The sequence below is a fragment of the Cebus imitator genome, unplaced genomic scaffold (assembly GCF_001604975.1).
Source record: "Cebus imitator isolate Cc_AM_T3 unplaced genomic scaffold, Cebus_imitator-1.0 Scaffold190, whole genome shotgun sequence".
Lineage (NCBI taxonomy): Eukaryota > Metazoa > Chordata > Mammalia > Primates > Cebidae > Cebus > Cebus imitator.
The window spans coordinates 184,814-201,203 of record NW_016107505.1 but is presented as its reverse complement, the minus strand read 5'-3'; the positions used below and the strand labels follow the sequence as shown (position 1 = coordinate 201,203).

General features: G+C 52.9%; 1 protein-coding gene across 5 annotated transcripts in view; it reads left to right on the top strand.

Annotated features, from left to right (window-relative positions):
* The window catches only part of RDH13 (retinol dehydrogenase 13), a 16,800-nt gene extending 2,136 nt beyond the window's left edge, over positions 1–14,664 (top strand). Inside the window, exons 1-8 of one of the 5 annotated variants that reach the window (XR_005203111.1) lie at positions 2,573–2,771; positions 5,250–5,368; positions 7,717–7,872; positions 10,747–10,851; positions 10,983–11,195; positions 11,985–12,086; positions 13,563–13,869; positions 13,926–14,664. Coding sequence is in view for 4 of the 5 variants with exons in the window: in XM_017546528.2 (XP_017402017.1) it covers positions 2,707–2,771; positions 5,250–5,368; positions 7,717–7,872; positions 10,747–10,851; positions 10,983–11,195; positions 11,985–12,086; positions 13,563–13,807 (1,005 nt within the window). In the remaining variant the exon portion in view is untranslated. Of the gene's footprint in view, positions 1–2,572; positions 2,772–5,249; positions 5,369–7,716; positions 7,873–10,746; positions 10,852–10,982; positions 11,196–11,984; positions 12,087–12,271; positions 12,444–13,562; positions 13,901–13,925 lie in introns of those variants that run through there. The other 4 variants (XM_017546528.2, XM_017546531.2, XM_037744987.1 and 1 more) reach the window with 4 other exon arrangements.
* The last annotated feature ends 1,726 nt before the right edge of the window (positions 14,665–16,390 follow it).

Sequence of the window (16,390 nt, the reverse complement as noted above, 5' to 3'; positions counted from 1 at the left end):
AAAAAAAAAAAAAAAAAAAAAAAAAAAAGTTAAAAAACCTGGAGAAATCATTCTAGTTACTACAGGCATGTAACTAATTATTGTAAAACCCAGTGGCTTCAGGCAAGGACCATATTTATTTTGCTCAAGAATCTACGGTCTGCACAGGCCTTGGTGGAGTTGCTTATCTGTGTGCCCTTTGGTGATGGCTCGGGAAGAAGCTGGCCTGGGCTGGAAAGACTCCAGCTGGAGTCTGGGACAGTTGGAGCCCCTTGGCCCCCGTCCTTATTTCGACAGAGCTTTGGGGTAGCTAAACTCATCTTACACTGCTAAGGACTCTCAAGATGGGTGTGGGGAGAGAGAGTTGGGGGGAGAGGGAGAGAGAGAAGGAGAGAGGGAGGAGAGACAAGAAGAGAGAGGAAGAAAGAAGGAGAGAGAAAGAAAGAGGAAGGCGGAGAGGGGTGAGAGATGGGGGAGAGATGAGATAGAGGGTGAGAGGGAGAGAGAGCGAAAAAGGACAGAGAGAATGAGAGTGAGAACTGGGTGCCATAAACCCTCTGATGCGGAAAGCAAAGGGCATTGTGGGAGAATCCTCTCAGCACCTGGGACAGCACCCAAAGCTGATCAGGAACTTGTTAACGAGAAAAATGGTAAAGGGGTGGACAGCCCACGGGGAGTCCAAATAGATGTTCTAACTCCCTTGGGTGTGTTTGGGAATCAGGTAGGAGGAGGTCCTCAGAGGACAAATTTGCACGCATTGTTCTCTTTGTGGTAACAGTGTTAACGGCCAGCAATGTTCTGGCACTTACTATGGATTAAGTCCTTGTTATGGATGACTTCATGTCATCCTTCCAAATTCAATGACAGGGGGCCGGCCACAGTGGCTCACACCTGTACTCCCAGCACTTTGGGAGGCTGAGGTGGGCAGATCACCTGAGGTCAGGAGTTTGAGACCAGCCTGGCCAACATGGTGAAATCCCATCTCTACTAAAAATACAAAAATTAGCCAGGTGTGGTGGTGTGCTCCTGTAATCCCACTACTCGGAGGCTGAGGTAGGAGAATCACTTCAACCCAGGAGGTGGAGTTTGCAGTGAGCTGAGATTGTGCCGCTGCACTCCAGCCTGGGCGACACAGCGAGACTCGATCTCAAAACAACAGCAGCAGCAAAAACCTACAACTTCCCAATCTCATCACCAGCCACTGGCACCCACCGCTCTATTTTCTGTCTCTATGAATTTGACTCCTCCAAGTGCCTTATAGAAGTGAAATCATACCGTATTTGTCATCGTGTAACTGGTTTAATTTTTGTATGAGGTGGTGAGAGCTTCAGGACTATAGGACTAAGGTCTTAAAACAGCTCTTTCTGCCTGAGTAATCTCCATTATGGCAGGACTCCTGTAAGAAGATGACCATTCATATGAGGGGGGAAGAAAACTTACTCCCAGTCAGAGCGACTTGGGTTGAATTCTTCCGTTTCCAGTGGCATCTGCTTCTGGGGCCTCAGACACTGTCAGGGGTAGGAGGTGGTGATCAGATACGCTTGCTTGGAGCAGTGCAAGGGAAAGCAGGTGCCCAGAGGTGCATCCTGGTTTGGTGGGGGTAACAAACATGGACAGGTAAGTGCAGGAGTGTCTGCGATACTCAGTCAAAGAAAGGTAGTTCAGCTGTGCACGGCGGCTCATGCTTGTAATCCCAGCACTTTGGGAAGCCGAGGTGGGTGGATCACCTGAGGTTGGGGGTTCGAGACCAGCCTCCCCAATATGGAGAAACCCCGTCTCTACTAAAAATACAAAATTAGCCGGGTGTGGTGGTGCATGCCTGTAATCCCAGCAACTTGGGAGGCTGAGGCAGGAGAATTGCTTGAACTCAGGAGGCGGAGGTTGCAGTGAGTCAAGATCGCGCCATTGCACTCCAGCCTTGGCCACAAAAGGGAAATTCCATTTCAAAAAAAAAAAAAAAGTTCAGGCAGAGTTCAGGAAGACGTCTCTGTACAGGCTCAGACATTGGGATGAGATTCTGAGAATCTGGGAATGAATCAGGCCCTCAGCCCCTCCTCCCTCAGGCCCAGGAGTCCTGACACCTAGCCTCTCCTCCCTTGGACCCAGAAGTCCAGGACCCCAGCTCCTCTTCCTTCAGACTCAGGAGTCCAGGCCCCAGTCCTCAACTCCCTCAGACCAGGAGTCCAGGACCCAAGCCGCCCCAGAAGCTTGGGTACCAACAGGCTACTATATCCTTGTTTCTGAGCATGGAAATTCTCAAATTATCCCCAAAAGCCTATGAAGAAGGTAAGCACACATTTCCAGATGAGGAAATGGGCTGACATATTTGAAAGACACACAGAGGGTCGCAGTCTGCAGTTAACAGTGGTGGGATTCAAACCTGTGTCACTCTAGAGCTGCGCAGCGCCTTAAATGGTGCGGCAAGTGTGACGTCGTTCGAACGAACCGTAGGCCCCGTCCCCGGACAAGGCTGCGCCCACATGCTCGAAACCGCCACTACCAGCTGTAACTGCGCTCCGGGCCGATGCTCATAGGTCCCGCCCCTGGGATCCCCGCCCACTCTGCCCTTGCCACGCCCCTCGCAGCCCAGTTCCGGAACTCGCGGGCCCCAACGCGCCTGCGCTTCCCCAGGTGCGTCGCTGCGTCTCGCGTTCTTCCGGGAGCTGCCCGGGCGGCGGGTCAGCAGTCGGCTCCGCGCAGACCGCCGAGCCCCGTCGCGGGCCCGGCATGAACCGCTACCTGCTGCCGCTGTCGGCGCTGGGCACCGTAGTAGGCGGCGCCGTGCTGCTCAAGTGAGTACATTCTAGCCCTGCGTGCGCGGTCACGGCGGGCCCCCAGTGCTGGGGCAGGGAAGGCGGCGCAGACTCCCGCCCCTCGCACCCGGGTCCAGCCCCCGCAGCTGCGGACCGCGCTGCCTGCCGGGAGTGGGGCACACCTGCGCTCGGGCCGGCCGGCTCACGGCCCAAGGTCACGCGGAGGGAAGGGCGAGCCTGGGCCCTTGTAAATGTGGCTTTCCTTTCAGACTTTTAAACTCTTATTTATTATTTGTTCATTTAGTTTTAGAGGCAGAATCTGGCTCTGTCACCCAGGCTGGAGTGCAGTGGCGCGATCTCGGCAGCTTTGACCACCTGGATTCCAGTGATCCTCCCACCTTAGCGTCCCCAGGAGCTGAGACCACAGGCGCGCCACCACGCCCGGCTAATTTTTTTTTTTTTTTTGAGACGGAGTCTTGCTCTGTCACCTAGGTTGGAGTGCAGTGGCGCGATCTCCGGTCACTGCAACCTCCGACCCTCCCAGGTTAAAGAGATTCTCCCGCCTCAGCCCCCTGAATAGCTGGGACTACAGGCCTGTGCCACGACGCCTGGCTAATTTTTTTATTTTCATTAGGGACGGCGTTTTACCATGTTGGCCAGGCTGGTCTTGAACTCCTGACCTTGTGATTCGCCTGCCTCGGCCTCCCAAAGTGCTGGGATTACAGGCGTGGGCCACCGCGCCCCGCCAGGGCTAAAGTTATTTAAAAATAAGCCTCAGTGGCTGGTGGCCACCGTATGTCCTGGAGTTTCTCTCCCCTGTGGGCTGTGGTGCAGATCGGCTCAGCCCCCTGTTGCCGGACATTGTGTGTTTCCAGCATTAGCCTCTGTGGGACATGGGTGTGGTGGGCAAAGTCATGGCTCTGGAGAGGTGGCCACGTCCCAGTCCTGCAATGCGTGACTGCGTTACCTCAAGCGTCAGAGGGTCTTGCTGATGTGTTAAGTGAAGGATCTTATGATTATCATGTAGGCTTTTTTATTTTTCTTTTGAGACAGGGCCTCTTTGGCACCTAGGCTGGAATGCAGTCATGCTGTCACAGCTCACTGCAGCCTCAACCTCCCTGGGCTCAGGTGATCCTCCTACCTCAGCTTCCCGAGTAGCTGAGTCTACAAGTGTGCACCACTATGCCCTGCTAATTATTTTTTTAGATGAAATTTTGCTCTTGTTGCCCAGGCTGGAGTGCAGTGGCGCGATCTCAGCTCACTGCAACCTCTACCTCCTGGGTTCAAGCAATTCTCCTGCCTCAGCCTCTCGAGTAACTGAGGTTACAGGCACCCACCACCATGCCCAGCTAATTGTTGTATATTTAGTAGAGACGGGGCTATACCGTGTTGGCCAGGCTGGTCCTGAACTCCTGACCTCAGGTGATCCACTGGCTTCGGCCTCCCAAAGTGCTGGGATTACAGGCGTGAGCCACTGAACCCGGCCCATTTTTGTATTTTTAGTAGAAATGGGCTGTCAGCATGTTGGCCATGCTGGTCTTGAACTTTGGACCTCAAGTGATCCTCCCACCTCGGCCTCCCAAAGTGTTGGGATTACAGGCGTGAGCCACCGTGCACGGCCTGCCCTGTAGTCTTATAGGGTCCTTATGTGAGGGAGCAGGAGGCTCAGTCAGAGGTCAGGTGGAAGCCAGAAGGAGAGGTTCCAGGGATGATATCAGTTTGAAGATGGAGGCGGGCCAAGAGTGGAGGGATGTCGCAGGCTATAGCAGCTGGAAATGGATTCTCCCTTAAAACCTCCAGAAGGGGCGTGACTCTGCCAATTCCTTGATTTATTGCAGTGAGACCTATTTTGGACTCTTGACCTGCAGAACTATAGAATAATACATTTATGTGGTTTTAAGTCACTGAGTTTGTGGTAATGCATACAGCAGCCCTGGAAATCTCATGCAGTGGGCATTTTAAATTTTAAGATTTTTGAGGTGGAGTCTTACTCTGTCACTCAGGCTGGTGCCATTTTGACTCACTGCAGCCTCTGCTTTCTGGTTGTGCCTCAGCCTCCCGAGTAGCTGGGATTACAGGTGCCCTCCACCATGCCTAGCTAATTTTTGTATTTTTAGTAGAGACTGCGTCTCACCGTGTTTGCCAGGCTGGTCTTGAACTCCTGACCTCAAGTGATCTGCCTCTGATTCCCAAAGTGCTGGGATTACTTGCCCGGCTGGGAATCTCATGCTTTAGGCGTTTATAAAATAACAATTGTCACTGGGTGCAGTGGCTCACACCTGTAATCCCAGCACTTTGGGAGGCCGAGGCAGGCAGATCACCTGAGGTCGGGAGTTCGAGACCAGCCTGACCAACATGAAGAACATGATAGAGATCCCACTGTGTGATGTGATGACATCTGTTTTTCAGCTGGGGGACGGGAGTGAGCTCATACGGGTTTGTCTGAGATCACTCAGTCAGGGGCACGTGGGGTGAGAGTGGGCAGACAGGACTGACTGTGCCCCTTCCCGCCCTCAGGGACAATGTTGCCGGTGGGGTTTGCCCCAGCAAGGCCACCATCCCTGGAAAGACGGTCATCGTGACAGGCGCTAACACAGGCATAGGGAAGCAGACCGCCTTTGAACTGGCCAAAAGAGGTAAAATCTCCCCTGCTTTGGCTCTGGGAGAGAGATTTGCACACCTATGCAGCATGATTCACAGTCCAGCAACCCAGGCACCCACTCACAGATGAACAGAGAAACAGAATGTGGCGTCTGCAGACAGTGAAACGATTCAGCCTTCAAAAGGAAGGGCATTCTTTTTTTTTCTTTGAGGTGGTGTTTTGCTCTTGTTGCCCAGGCTGGAGTACAGTGGCGCCACCTCGGCTCACTGCAACCCCCGCCTCCCAGGTTCAAGTGATTTCTCCTGCCTCTGCCTCCCGAGTAGCTGGGACTACAGGCATATGTCACCATGCCCAACTAATTTTGTATTTTTAGTAGAGACAGGGTTTCTCCATGTTGATCAGGCTGGTCTCGAACTCCCGACCTCAGGTGATTCACCGGCCTTGGCCTCCCAAAGTGCAGGGATTACAGGTGTGAGCCACTGCACCTGGCCGGAAGGGCATTCTAACAGATGAACCTTGAGGACATGACTCTTAAGTGAAATAAGCCATTCCACAGAAGAACAAATATTGTATGATTCCACTTATATGAGCTACCTAGAGTTAAATTCATAGAGAAGTTTGAATGGTGCTTGCCAGGGGTGGGGAGGGGAGAATGGGGAGTTATTGTTTAATTGGTACAGAATTTTAGTTTGGGAAGATGAAAACTTTCTAGAGATTCTAGAGATGGGTAGTTGTATTGGTTGTACATTATGATTTTTTTTTTTTTTTTTTTTTTTTTTTTAATTTGGTTTTTTTTTTTTTTTTTTTTTTTTTTTTAAGATCGAGTTTTGCTCTTGTTGCCCAGGCTGGAGTACAGTGGCACCATCTCAGTTTGTTGCAACCTCTGCCTCTCAGGTTCAAGCAATTCTCCTGCCTCAGCTTCCCAAGTAGCTGGGATTATAGGCATGCTCCACCACACCCAGCTAATTTTGTATTTTTAGTAGAGATGGGGCTTCTCCATGTTGGTTAGGCTGGTGTCAAACTCCCGACCTCAGGTGATCCACCTGCCTTGGCCTCCTAAAGTGCTGGGATTACAGGCCTGAGCCACCTCGCCCGGCCATGAATGTTTTTAATACCAACGAACTGGATACATAAAAATGTTTAAGGTGGCTCACATCTATAATTCCAGCACATTTGGAGGCTGAGGCGGGAGAATCACTTGAGGCCAGGAGTTCCAGATCAGTCTGGACAACATAGCAAGACCCCATCTCTCTGCCCCGCAAAAAATCAGCCAGGCGTGCTGGCACAGGTGGTGCCTGTAGTCCCAGGTCGCTTGAGCCCAGGACTTCAAGGATGAATGAGCTATGATGGTGTCACTGCACTCCAGCCTGGGCAGCAGAGTATGACTGTGATTCAAAAAAAAAAAAAAAAAGGGGGCATTAAAACAGTAAATTTTAAGTGATGTGTAATTTTACCACAACAAAAAAATTGGAGGCCAGGTGCTGTGGGTTATTTGTAACTCAAGCAGTTTGGGAGGCTGAGGAGCCGATCACATGAGGTCAGGAGTTTGAGACTAGCTTGGCTAACATGGTGAAATCCCTGTCTCTACTTAAAATACAAAAAAAAATTAGCTGGGTGAGGTGGCAGGCCCCTGTAACCCCAGCTACTTAGGATGCTAAGGCAGGAGAATCACTTGAACCCTGGAGGTGGAGGTTGCAGTGAACTGAGATCGCCCCATTGCACTCAAGCCTGGACAACAGAGAGAGAGACCCCGTCTCAAGAAAAAAAACAATCCTCTTGCCTCAGCCTCCCAAAGTGCTGGGATGACAGGTGTGAGCCACCGTGTCTGGCCAGTTCAGTGATGTTTAGTATCGTCACAGAGTGATGCAACTATCTTTAAAATCAACCCTAGAGCATTTCTGTTACTCTAGAAAGAAACATTTCTTGCTTTAACTACCAAGCTGCAATTCCTTCTCCCCCCCAGCCCTAGGAAACAAATAGTCTATTTTCTTTGTGGATTTGCTTATTCTGGGCATTTCATATGCGTGAAATCGTGTGAACAGAATTCCTGTAAATGGGATTGTCCGCTATGTGGTCTTCTGTGTCTGGTTTCTCTTCCTGAGCAGAGTTTCTGAGGTCTTCCTTGCTGTAGCCTGAGTCAGTCCTCCACTCCTTTTCACAGCTGTGTAATATTCCACCCCTCTGAAGGGACCATGTTGTTATCCCCTTATCCATGGATGGACATTTGTTTCTACCGTCTGGCTTCTGTGAAGAGTGCCACGTGAACATTGGTGCATGTGCTTTTGTGTAGACGTGTTTTGTGTAGAAATGTTTTCATTTCTCCTGTGTCAGTATCTAGGAGTGGGTTATTAATGTAAACCTTTTTCTATCCTGGGTTTTCAGGAGGCAACATCATCCTGGCCTGCCGAGACATGGAGAAGTGTGAGGCAGCGGCAAGGGCCATCCGCCGGGAGACCCTCAATCACCATGTGAATGCCCGGCAGTTGGACCTGGCCTCCCTTAAGTCCATCCGAGAGTTTGCAGCGAAGATCAATGAAGGTAGGACAACACTGGCTTGTGCGATGAGTCTGGGATGGGCGCCTCCCAGGGGCAGGCTGAGGAGTGAATGAACCAAGGAAGCTTTAGAGCTTAGTTTTGGTGAACTGTGGCCCACGGGCCATATCCAGTGGCTGGCTTTTTTTTGTACAGCCTGCAAGCTATGACTTTATTTTTACTATTTATTTATTTTAAAAGATGGGGTTTCACCATGATGGCCAGGCTGGTCTTGAACTCCTGACCTCAGGTAATCCACCCACCTCGGCATCCCAAAGTGCTAGGATTATAGGCGTGAGCCACAGTGCCCGACTATTTTTATTTTTGAGACAGAATCTTGTTCTGTTGCCCAGGCTGGAGTGCAATGGCATGATCTCAGCTCACTGCAACCTCTGCCTCCTGGGTTCAAGTGATTCTCCTGCCTCAGCCTTCCGAGTAGCTGGGATTACAGTTATGTGCCACCATGCCCAGCTAATTTTTTGTATTTTTAGTAGAGGTGGGGTTTTACCACGTTGGTCAGGCTGGTCTCAAATTCCTGACCTCAGGTGGTCCTCCTGCCTTGGCCTCCCAAGTGCTGGAATTTCAGGCATGAACCACCGGACCCGGTCTGAATAATTAGTTTTTTTGAGACAGGGTCTGTCTCTGTCACCCAGGCTGGAGGTGCAGTCATGGCTCACTGCAGTCTCAACCTGCTGGGCTCAAGTGATCCCACTTCAGCCTCCCAAGTAGCTGGGTGTACAGGCTTATGCCACCACATTTTTTTTTGTAGAGCTGGGGTTTCACCATGCTGCTCAGGCTGGTCTCAAACTCCTGGGCTCAAGTGATCACCCAAATTGGCCTTCCAAATTGCTGGGATTACAGGCTTGAGCCACTGCACCCGGCCTTATTAAGTGCTTATGGATCAAGTGTCTTCCCCACCATGGTTAAAGAAATAAGTGTTTGTTATGGGACATTTATAAAATACTGCAGTGTAAAAAAGACAGAACTGGTCGGACACGGTGGCTCATGTTTGTAATCCCAGCATTTTGGGAGGCTGAGGTCAGGAGTTCAGTACCGGTGACCATATAGCTTTTCTATTCTTGTTCATCTTAAATAGGCTCAAGAATACATTAAACATTATTTTATTTTTGAGATGGAGTTTCGCTGTTGTTGTCCAGCCTGGAGTGCAGTGGTGCGATCTCCGCTCACTGCAACGTCCACCTCTTAGGTTTAAGCAATTCTCCTGCCTCAGCCTTCCGAGTAGCTGGGATCACAGGCGCCCACCCCCATGCACAGCTAATTTTTGTAATTTTAGTAGAGATGGGGTTTTGCCATGTTGGCCAGGCTGGTCGATTACAGGCGTGAGCACCGTGCACGGCCACTTTGTTTCTTTTGTCTGGCACTGGAAAGGGCCAAAGCTTTCTTGTTCAGAGTCGATGCGCCCCGCTCAGTAAACGGGCGCTCAGGTAATGGACAAACAGGGTGTTGTGGAACCTCATTCATTTAGCAAACGTGATCTGAGACCTGACCCAGGTGCTGGAGGTATGAGGTGAACCAGAGCTGTCCTTGTGCCACTCAGTCATAGGGAGGTAGGCGCAGGTGCTCACTCATTCACACACATTGAATCCCTGCTGTGCCCTTGGGGCTCAAGAGGGAGCCGCGTTGTTGTGGATGTTGTTGTGGAATAGGTGAGAGGCGCTGTGGTAAGATCACAAAGGACAGTGAGAGGGTAATGCCTCAGAGTCTCAGAGGTGGATGTAACGTTTTTATTTTTCTTGAGACAGAATCTCACTCTGTCACCCAGGGTGGAGTGCAGTGGTGCAGTCTTGGCTCACTGCAGCTCTGCCTTCTGGGTTCAAGCGATTCTCCTGTCTCAGCCTCTGGAGTAGCTGGGATCACAGGCGTGCGCCACCATGCCAGGCTAATTGTGTATTTTTGGTAGAGACGGGGCTTCACTGTGTTGGCCAGCCTGGTCTCAAACTCCTGACCTCAGGTGATCCACCTGCCTCGCCCTCCCAGTCTGTGGGCACTGTGGTTGCTTTTGCAAGTGAGGTGGCAGGTTTGGGAATGAAGCTAGCACCTGAGAACCTGCAGTGCTGGGGCTCAGTGCTGGGGCTCCTGCAGGAAAGAGTCCCAAGGCTTCGGTGGAGGGTATGTGTGTGTGTCCTGGGGCTGCTGTAACCATGCACCACAAACCCCGGGGCTTCCACCCTCGGAAGTGCATTCCCTAACCGTTCTGGAAGCCAGCAGTTGGAATTTGGGTGTCCCTGGGGCTGTGTTTCTGTGAGTTGGGCCGTAATCCTCCCAGCCTCTTCCACTTCCAGTGCAGTCGCCCACCCTCACCTTGGAGCTGCACCTCTCCTCTCCCCGCCTCCATCCACACGTGGCCTTCCTCCCCACTGTGTCTCCATCTGTTTTCCCTTCCTATAAGGACACCAGGCCGGGTGCTGTGGCTCACACCTGTAATCCCTGCACATTGGGAGGCTGAGGTGGGCAGATCACCTGAGGTCAGGAATTTCAGAGCAGCCTGACCAACATGGTGAAACCCCATGTCTACCAAAAATAAAATTAGCTGGGTGTGGTGGCACGTGCCCATAATCTCGGCTATGACCTCCTCCTCCCAGGTTCAAGTGATTCTCCTGCCTCAGCCTCCTGAGTAGCTGGGATTATGGGCAACGGTGACAAGAGGGAAACTGTCTCAAAAAACAAAACAAAACCGGACACCAGTCATTGGATTAGGGCTCACCCTAATGACCTCATCCTGATGTGGCCACTTCTGCACAGACCGTTTCTAGCAGTGGCCACCTTCATGGGCTCCAGAAGCACAGGAATGCTTCTACTGTGCCTCAGGCTGGGGTCTGTGCTCACCCTGAGATCTCCTTCCCCGCCTCTCTCTTCCAGAGGAGGAGCGAGTGGACATTCTCGTCAACAACGCGGCCGTGATGCGGTGCCCCCACTGGACAACGGAGGATGGCTTTGAGATGCAGTTTGGCGTTAACCACCTGGGTGAGGCCTGGGCAGGGGGCTACACCGTGGGCTCAAGCCATCCTCCCCCTCATCCTCCCAAAGTGCTGGGATTATAGGTATAAGCCACCGTGCCCGATCAAAAGTGACCTTTTTGTCATCCTTTAACCCAGGTCACTTTCTCTTGACAAACTTGCTGCTGGACAAGCTGAAAGCCTCAGCCCCTTCACGGATCATCAACCTCTCGTCCTTGGCCCACATTGCTGGGCACATAGACTTTGATGACTTGAACTGGCAGACGAGGAAGTATGACCCCAAAGCCGCCTACAGCCAGAGCAAGCTGGCCATCGTCCTCTTCACCAAGGAGCTGAGCCGGCGGCTGCAAGGTACAGGGTGCTAGGCTTCCCTCCCTCTTTACTTTGAGCCTAGAGCAGCCCTTCCGTGATCCTGGGCTGAGCAGAGGCCAAGCTGTGGCCCCAGAACAGAGTGGGCTAAAGTAGAGCACAGGGACGACCGTGCCCGCTTCTGGTGCCTGAAGCAGACATCACTAATCGATCATTCTTCTGATGATTGTTCATTCATCCCAGGCCGTCTAGTCTGCCTGGATCAGTGTCCTTCCCTGCTGTTGTTGGGTAGGCAGCTCAACCTTTTGGCTCCAGCCAGTGAGTCTCAACCAGGAGCACTTTTGGCCTGGAATTGTCACTGCCTGGAGACACAGTAATCCCAGGTGGGCCGGGGAGAGATTGCTCTGGGCATTTGGAGGGTAAAGGCCCAGATGCTGTTCAGTGTCCTATAGCACATGAGACAGCCCCTTACCCCTCACAGCGTCTGCTGAGAAACCTGCCCTGGGCCCTTGCCTCTGAAAGACGGCCTGTGGACCAGCAGTGCCAACCCCACTGGGAGCTGGTCTGAGAAGCCGTATCTCAGATCCCAGCCCCACCCACCGATTCAGACTCCCGAGTGAGCCTGGTGTTCTGGGTTTATCAAGCCCTCCAGGAAAGCTCTGCTCCCAGGCGCCATGTGGCAGAGCTGCCCTGCAAGATAAGACCACCTTACTAAGATTTCAGCGCAAGAGGGATGATGGGGTTTGAGTATAGGAAGCCCCAGAGCCGAGTGTGGGCTGCCACGGCCTTCCAGGTAAGGACCCCTCCCTCAATCTTCTCTTTTTTCCCCAGGCTCTGGTGTGACTGTCAATGCCCTTCACCCCGGTGTGGCCAGGACAGAGCTGGGCAGACACACAGGCATCCATGGCTCCACCTTCTCCAGCACCACCCTCGGTGAGTCTCCTCCCAGCCTGGGGTCTCTGCACTGAGCCCTCTACCCCTGCTCTCTCAGCCCAGGGCCCAGGACCCTCCCTCCGAGATGGTCCCTGGGGCCTCGTGCCTGCTCCTCCCCTGCATCATCCGAGGCAGAGAGGTTGAGTCCCTTTCCTATGTCGACGTGGCCTGCCAGCCTCCAACAGCCCCAGGAAGCAGGTAGAACGCTGCTGGCCAATGAGAAAACCATGTCTTAGAGGAAGAGGCCATGGAACTGACTCCTGGAGTCAGGCTGTGCTTGGTGTAACTCCAGCTTCATCCCAAACCAGCCAGCCGTGTCTCCTGGGGAAATGGCGTAAGCCCCCCCATCCCCACCAGCCTCTTTCTTCATCTGCAGAGTCAAGGCCATAATGGGACTCACCTCACAGTCACTGGGAGGGTTAGAGGAGACCTTCCTGGAAAGGGCCAGCACCGTGACCCCACTCAGAGAATAGGCTGCATCAACAGTTCCAGCCTTTCCCGTCCCTTCTGGTTCCCATCCCTTCTGGTTCCCTTCCCCTGCCTTTCCCTTCCCTGGGGGCCCCCTCCCCCTTCCTCTTCCCTGGGGGTCCCCTTCCCCTTTCCCTCCCCTTTCCATTCCCTGGTACTTCCCTTCACCTTCCCGTCCACTCCCCCCTTCTGCTTCCCTTCCCCTTTCCCTAGTACTTCCCTTCACCTTCCCTGGTGCTTTCCTTACTCCTTCCCCCTTCCCGTCCACTCCCTTCTGCCTCCCTTCCCTTCCAGTTCACTTCTGCTTCCTTTCCACTTCCTCTCTTCTGCTGCTTTTTGGGTTCCCTTCTTGTTCCCTTCTCTTCCCTGGTGTGGATAGGTGGTTGCCATCAAGAATGTTAACCTGGCTGGGTGCAGTGGCTAGGCTTGTAATCCCAGCACTTTGGGAGGCTAAGGCGGGTAGATTACCTCAGGTCAGGAGTTCAAGACTAGCCTGGCCAACATGGTAAAACCCTGTCTCTACTAAAAATACTAAAATTAGCTGGGCATGGTGGTGTGCATCTAAAGTCCCTGCTATTTGGGAGGCTGAGGCAGGACAATTCCTTGAACCCGGGAGGTGGAGGTTACAGTGAGCTGAGATTACACCACTGCACATCTCAGAAAAAAAAGAAAAATTAACCTGGGGCTGGTGCCAGGTGCATTTAAGAAGTTACTTAAGGAGAAATGGGGTAGGGTGACTACTGGGGCTAAGAGGAGGAGAGCTTTCATTTACCTGGGCAAAGCCAGGAAGGCTTCCTGGGGAGGCAGCTTTTGGTATGATCCCTCGTCTGGAGGGATTTGCCTGGGCGGTGCCAGGGAAGGGAACTGCAGATGGAGGGAGCCAAGGGGAAAGGGCTGGAGGAGGGCTCTGTGGGACTCCAGGGGCCTGGAACTCCCTGACGGGGTAGTGGGGCTTCCTGACTTCTGAATGTGTGTGGACTGAATGCCCTGTGGGCTGATTGATTGCAGGGCCCATCTTCTGGCTGCTGGTCAAGAGCCCCGAGCTGGCTGCCCAGCCCAGTACATACCTGGCCGTGGCGGAGGAACTGGTGGATGTTTCCGGAAAGTACTTTGATGGACTCAAACAGAAGGCCCCAGCCCCCGAGGCTGAGGATGAGGAGGTGGCCCAGCGGCTTTGGGCTGAAAGTGCCCGCCTGGTGGGCTTGGAGGTGTCCCATGTGTCCTCTGTGAGGGAGCAACCCCTTCCCAGATAACCTCTGGAGGTTTGAAAGCCAGGATGGAGGCTGAGGCTCCAGGATGGAGCCACAAGACCGAGGACCGCTGTCCACCACACCCGCAGCTTCCTGCCATCACCTGAGTGACGAGACGGAGGACCGCAGGCCGCCACGCCCGCAGCATCCTCTAGGGGGCGGTGTCAGCACCACCTGAGCTGGGAGACGCAGAACTGCCGGCTGCCACAACCGCAGCATCCTCTAGCGGGCAGTGCTGGTCGCAGCGGACTGGCTTGCAGGTGGGCACTGCCCTGGGCTCTGGCTGGTCCCGTGTGCTCTGCTGCCAGCAGGGGAGCAGGGCCATACTTGCTCTGGGAATCTAAACTGGGTATGGCTGAGGAGGAACAGTCTCTGTATGCTTGAGGGCGATGTCAGGAGAGCCAGCGGTGCCCGTGGGGGTGGGTTCCAAGGTGCTCCGTGAAGAGCATGGGCAAGGTGTCTGACACTCGGTGGATTCCTGGGTCCCTGTGGGACGCTGTGCACGCATGGTCCTCTCTTGAGCCTTGATTTCTCCAGCGGTGAGGTGCTCAGAATAGCTGCTACCTCCTGTGATGGCGTGGTGTGGTGAGCTGTTGTCTGGCCGTTGCATGGCTGTGCACAGCCCCTGCCAGAGGTGCTTGCTGAGGGCTTCCTGTGCCAGATCCCGGCCAGAGAGCAGGTGTCATCTGAGTTCAAGCTCTGCCTGGAATGGACTGGGAACTCCACCAGCTGCTGCAAGAACCTGGGAGTGCCTGGGGTTCCCACCTTCCTGTCAGTTCTCATGGTAATCCATCCAAACTGCAGACTCTCAAGCTTGCTCATTTAAAAAAAAAATGTAGCGTTGTAGGTTTTTTTTTTTTCCTCTGTGTACAGGGGAATGTCCATGAGCTGAACGAAGACAACTCATGAATTTATTCCTTTTAGGGACGCAAGATATCAGTTTATCATCAGGGCAAGAGGCCATGCAGTTCAGACATTTTAGAGATGAAAACTCCTTTTACCCCTTTCACAGGCAATGGTCACTTAAGTCAGGCTCTTACAAGACTGCTGTGTTAGAAACCGGGCGGAGGTCAGGGTGAGCTGAAGGGGCTCTGGGCTTAGGTGCAGAACTGAAGGGGGCACCGAAGAGCTGTCATTGAGATACAAAAAGTATTTCAGTATTTTTCTTCGGGATATTGGGGAGGCCAGGGAAGCTGCTCAATATCCTACGATACACACAACAGCCGCCCAGCCCGCAGCAGATTGATTCGGGCCCTGATGTCACCAGCCCGGGGGAGGGAGGACTGGAGGGGAACTGAAAGACTTGCTGAAGCTGTAGAAAAACAGAAATAGGGCTGGGCATGGTGGCTCGTGCCTGTAATCCCAGCACTGTGGGAGGTTGAGGCAGGCGGATCACCTTAGGTCTGCAGTTCAAGACCAGCCTGATCAAGAGGGTGAAATACTGACTCTAGTGAAAATACAAAAATTAGCCCGGTGTGGTGGTGCACGCCTGTAATCCCAGCTGAGGCAGAAGAATCACTTGAAGTCGGGGCAGCGGTTGCAGTGAGCTGCAGTCGTGCCACTGCACTCCAGCCTGGGCGACAGCCAGACTCTGTCTCAAAAACAAACAAACCTGATCTCTGTGATGCTAGAACTCCCTCTTGTCAGCCCTCTGTCTTGCCCGCTGGATGGCTGGCTGTGATGGAGCTAGCTGCCATGGTGGGCGGCCCTGTGGCATAGCCAGGGAGGAACTGAGACTCTTGTCTAACAAACTGAATCACACCAACAACTATGTGTGTGAGCTTGCTATATGCTCTTGCTTGGGAGCAAGTTACAGGTTCAGCCGAAGAGGAGGGGACCACTCCAGGGTGTGAATACCAGGAGTGGGGAATCAGGAGACTACCCTAGGCCCCCAACAGGAATGTGTGTGTGTGTGTAGTATGTATTTCTTACTGGGAGATCATGGAAAAGCAAGTTAGAGAAACACTCCCGTCAGACGGGGGCCCTGAGGATAATCTCAAAGCCTCTGGTTCTCTAAATATGTGTGTAGGACTCACCCAAGCACTCTCTCTCCTTTTTAAAATTGTGATAAAAAGTATAGAACACTGGCCAGGCGTGGTGGTGCATGCCTGTAATGCCAGCTGCTAGGTGAGCTGAGGCAAAATTGCTTGAACCCAGGGGGCAGAGGTTGCAATGAGCCAAGATCACATCACTGCACTCCAGCCTGAATGACTGAGCGAGACTCCATCTCAAAATAAAGAAATAAAGATTCTGGGGGTCACACCTGTAAGATTCTGGTTCCCTAGGTCTTGGGAGGGGTCCAGGGCTTCACATTCTTGACATGCACTTTGAGAAACACTGCACCCAGGCTGCCCAAGCCCCACACAGCACTGCAAGCTGCCTTGACACCAGGTGCCACGTGGGGCTTAGGCAGCCTGGAGTACAGTACTGGCGTGTTCCTGTGCTGGTTGGTAAACAAACAGCTACAGCTAAGAACCATCCAACTGCTGTCGCTAGGGACCCAGCAATGAAAGGGTTAATGTTTGCACCCATCCCCTTTCTCCAGCATCCTGTGTCCTGCTGCCTGCTGTAGGATTTTTTTTTTTT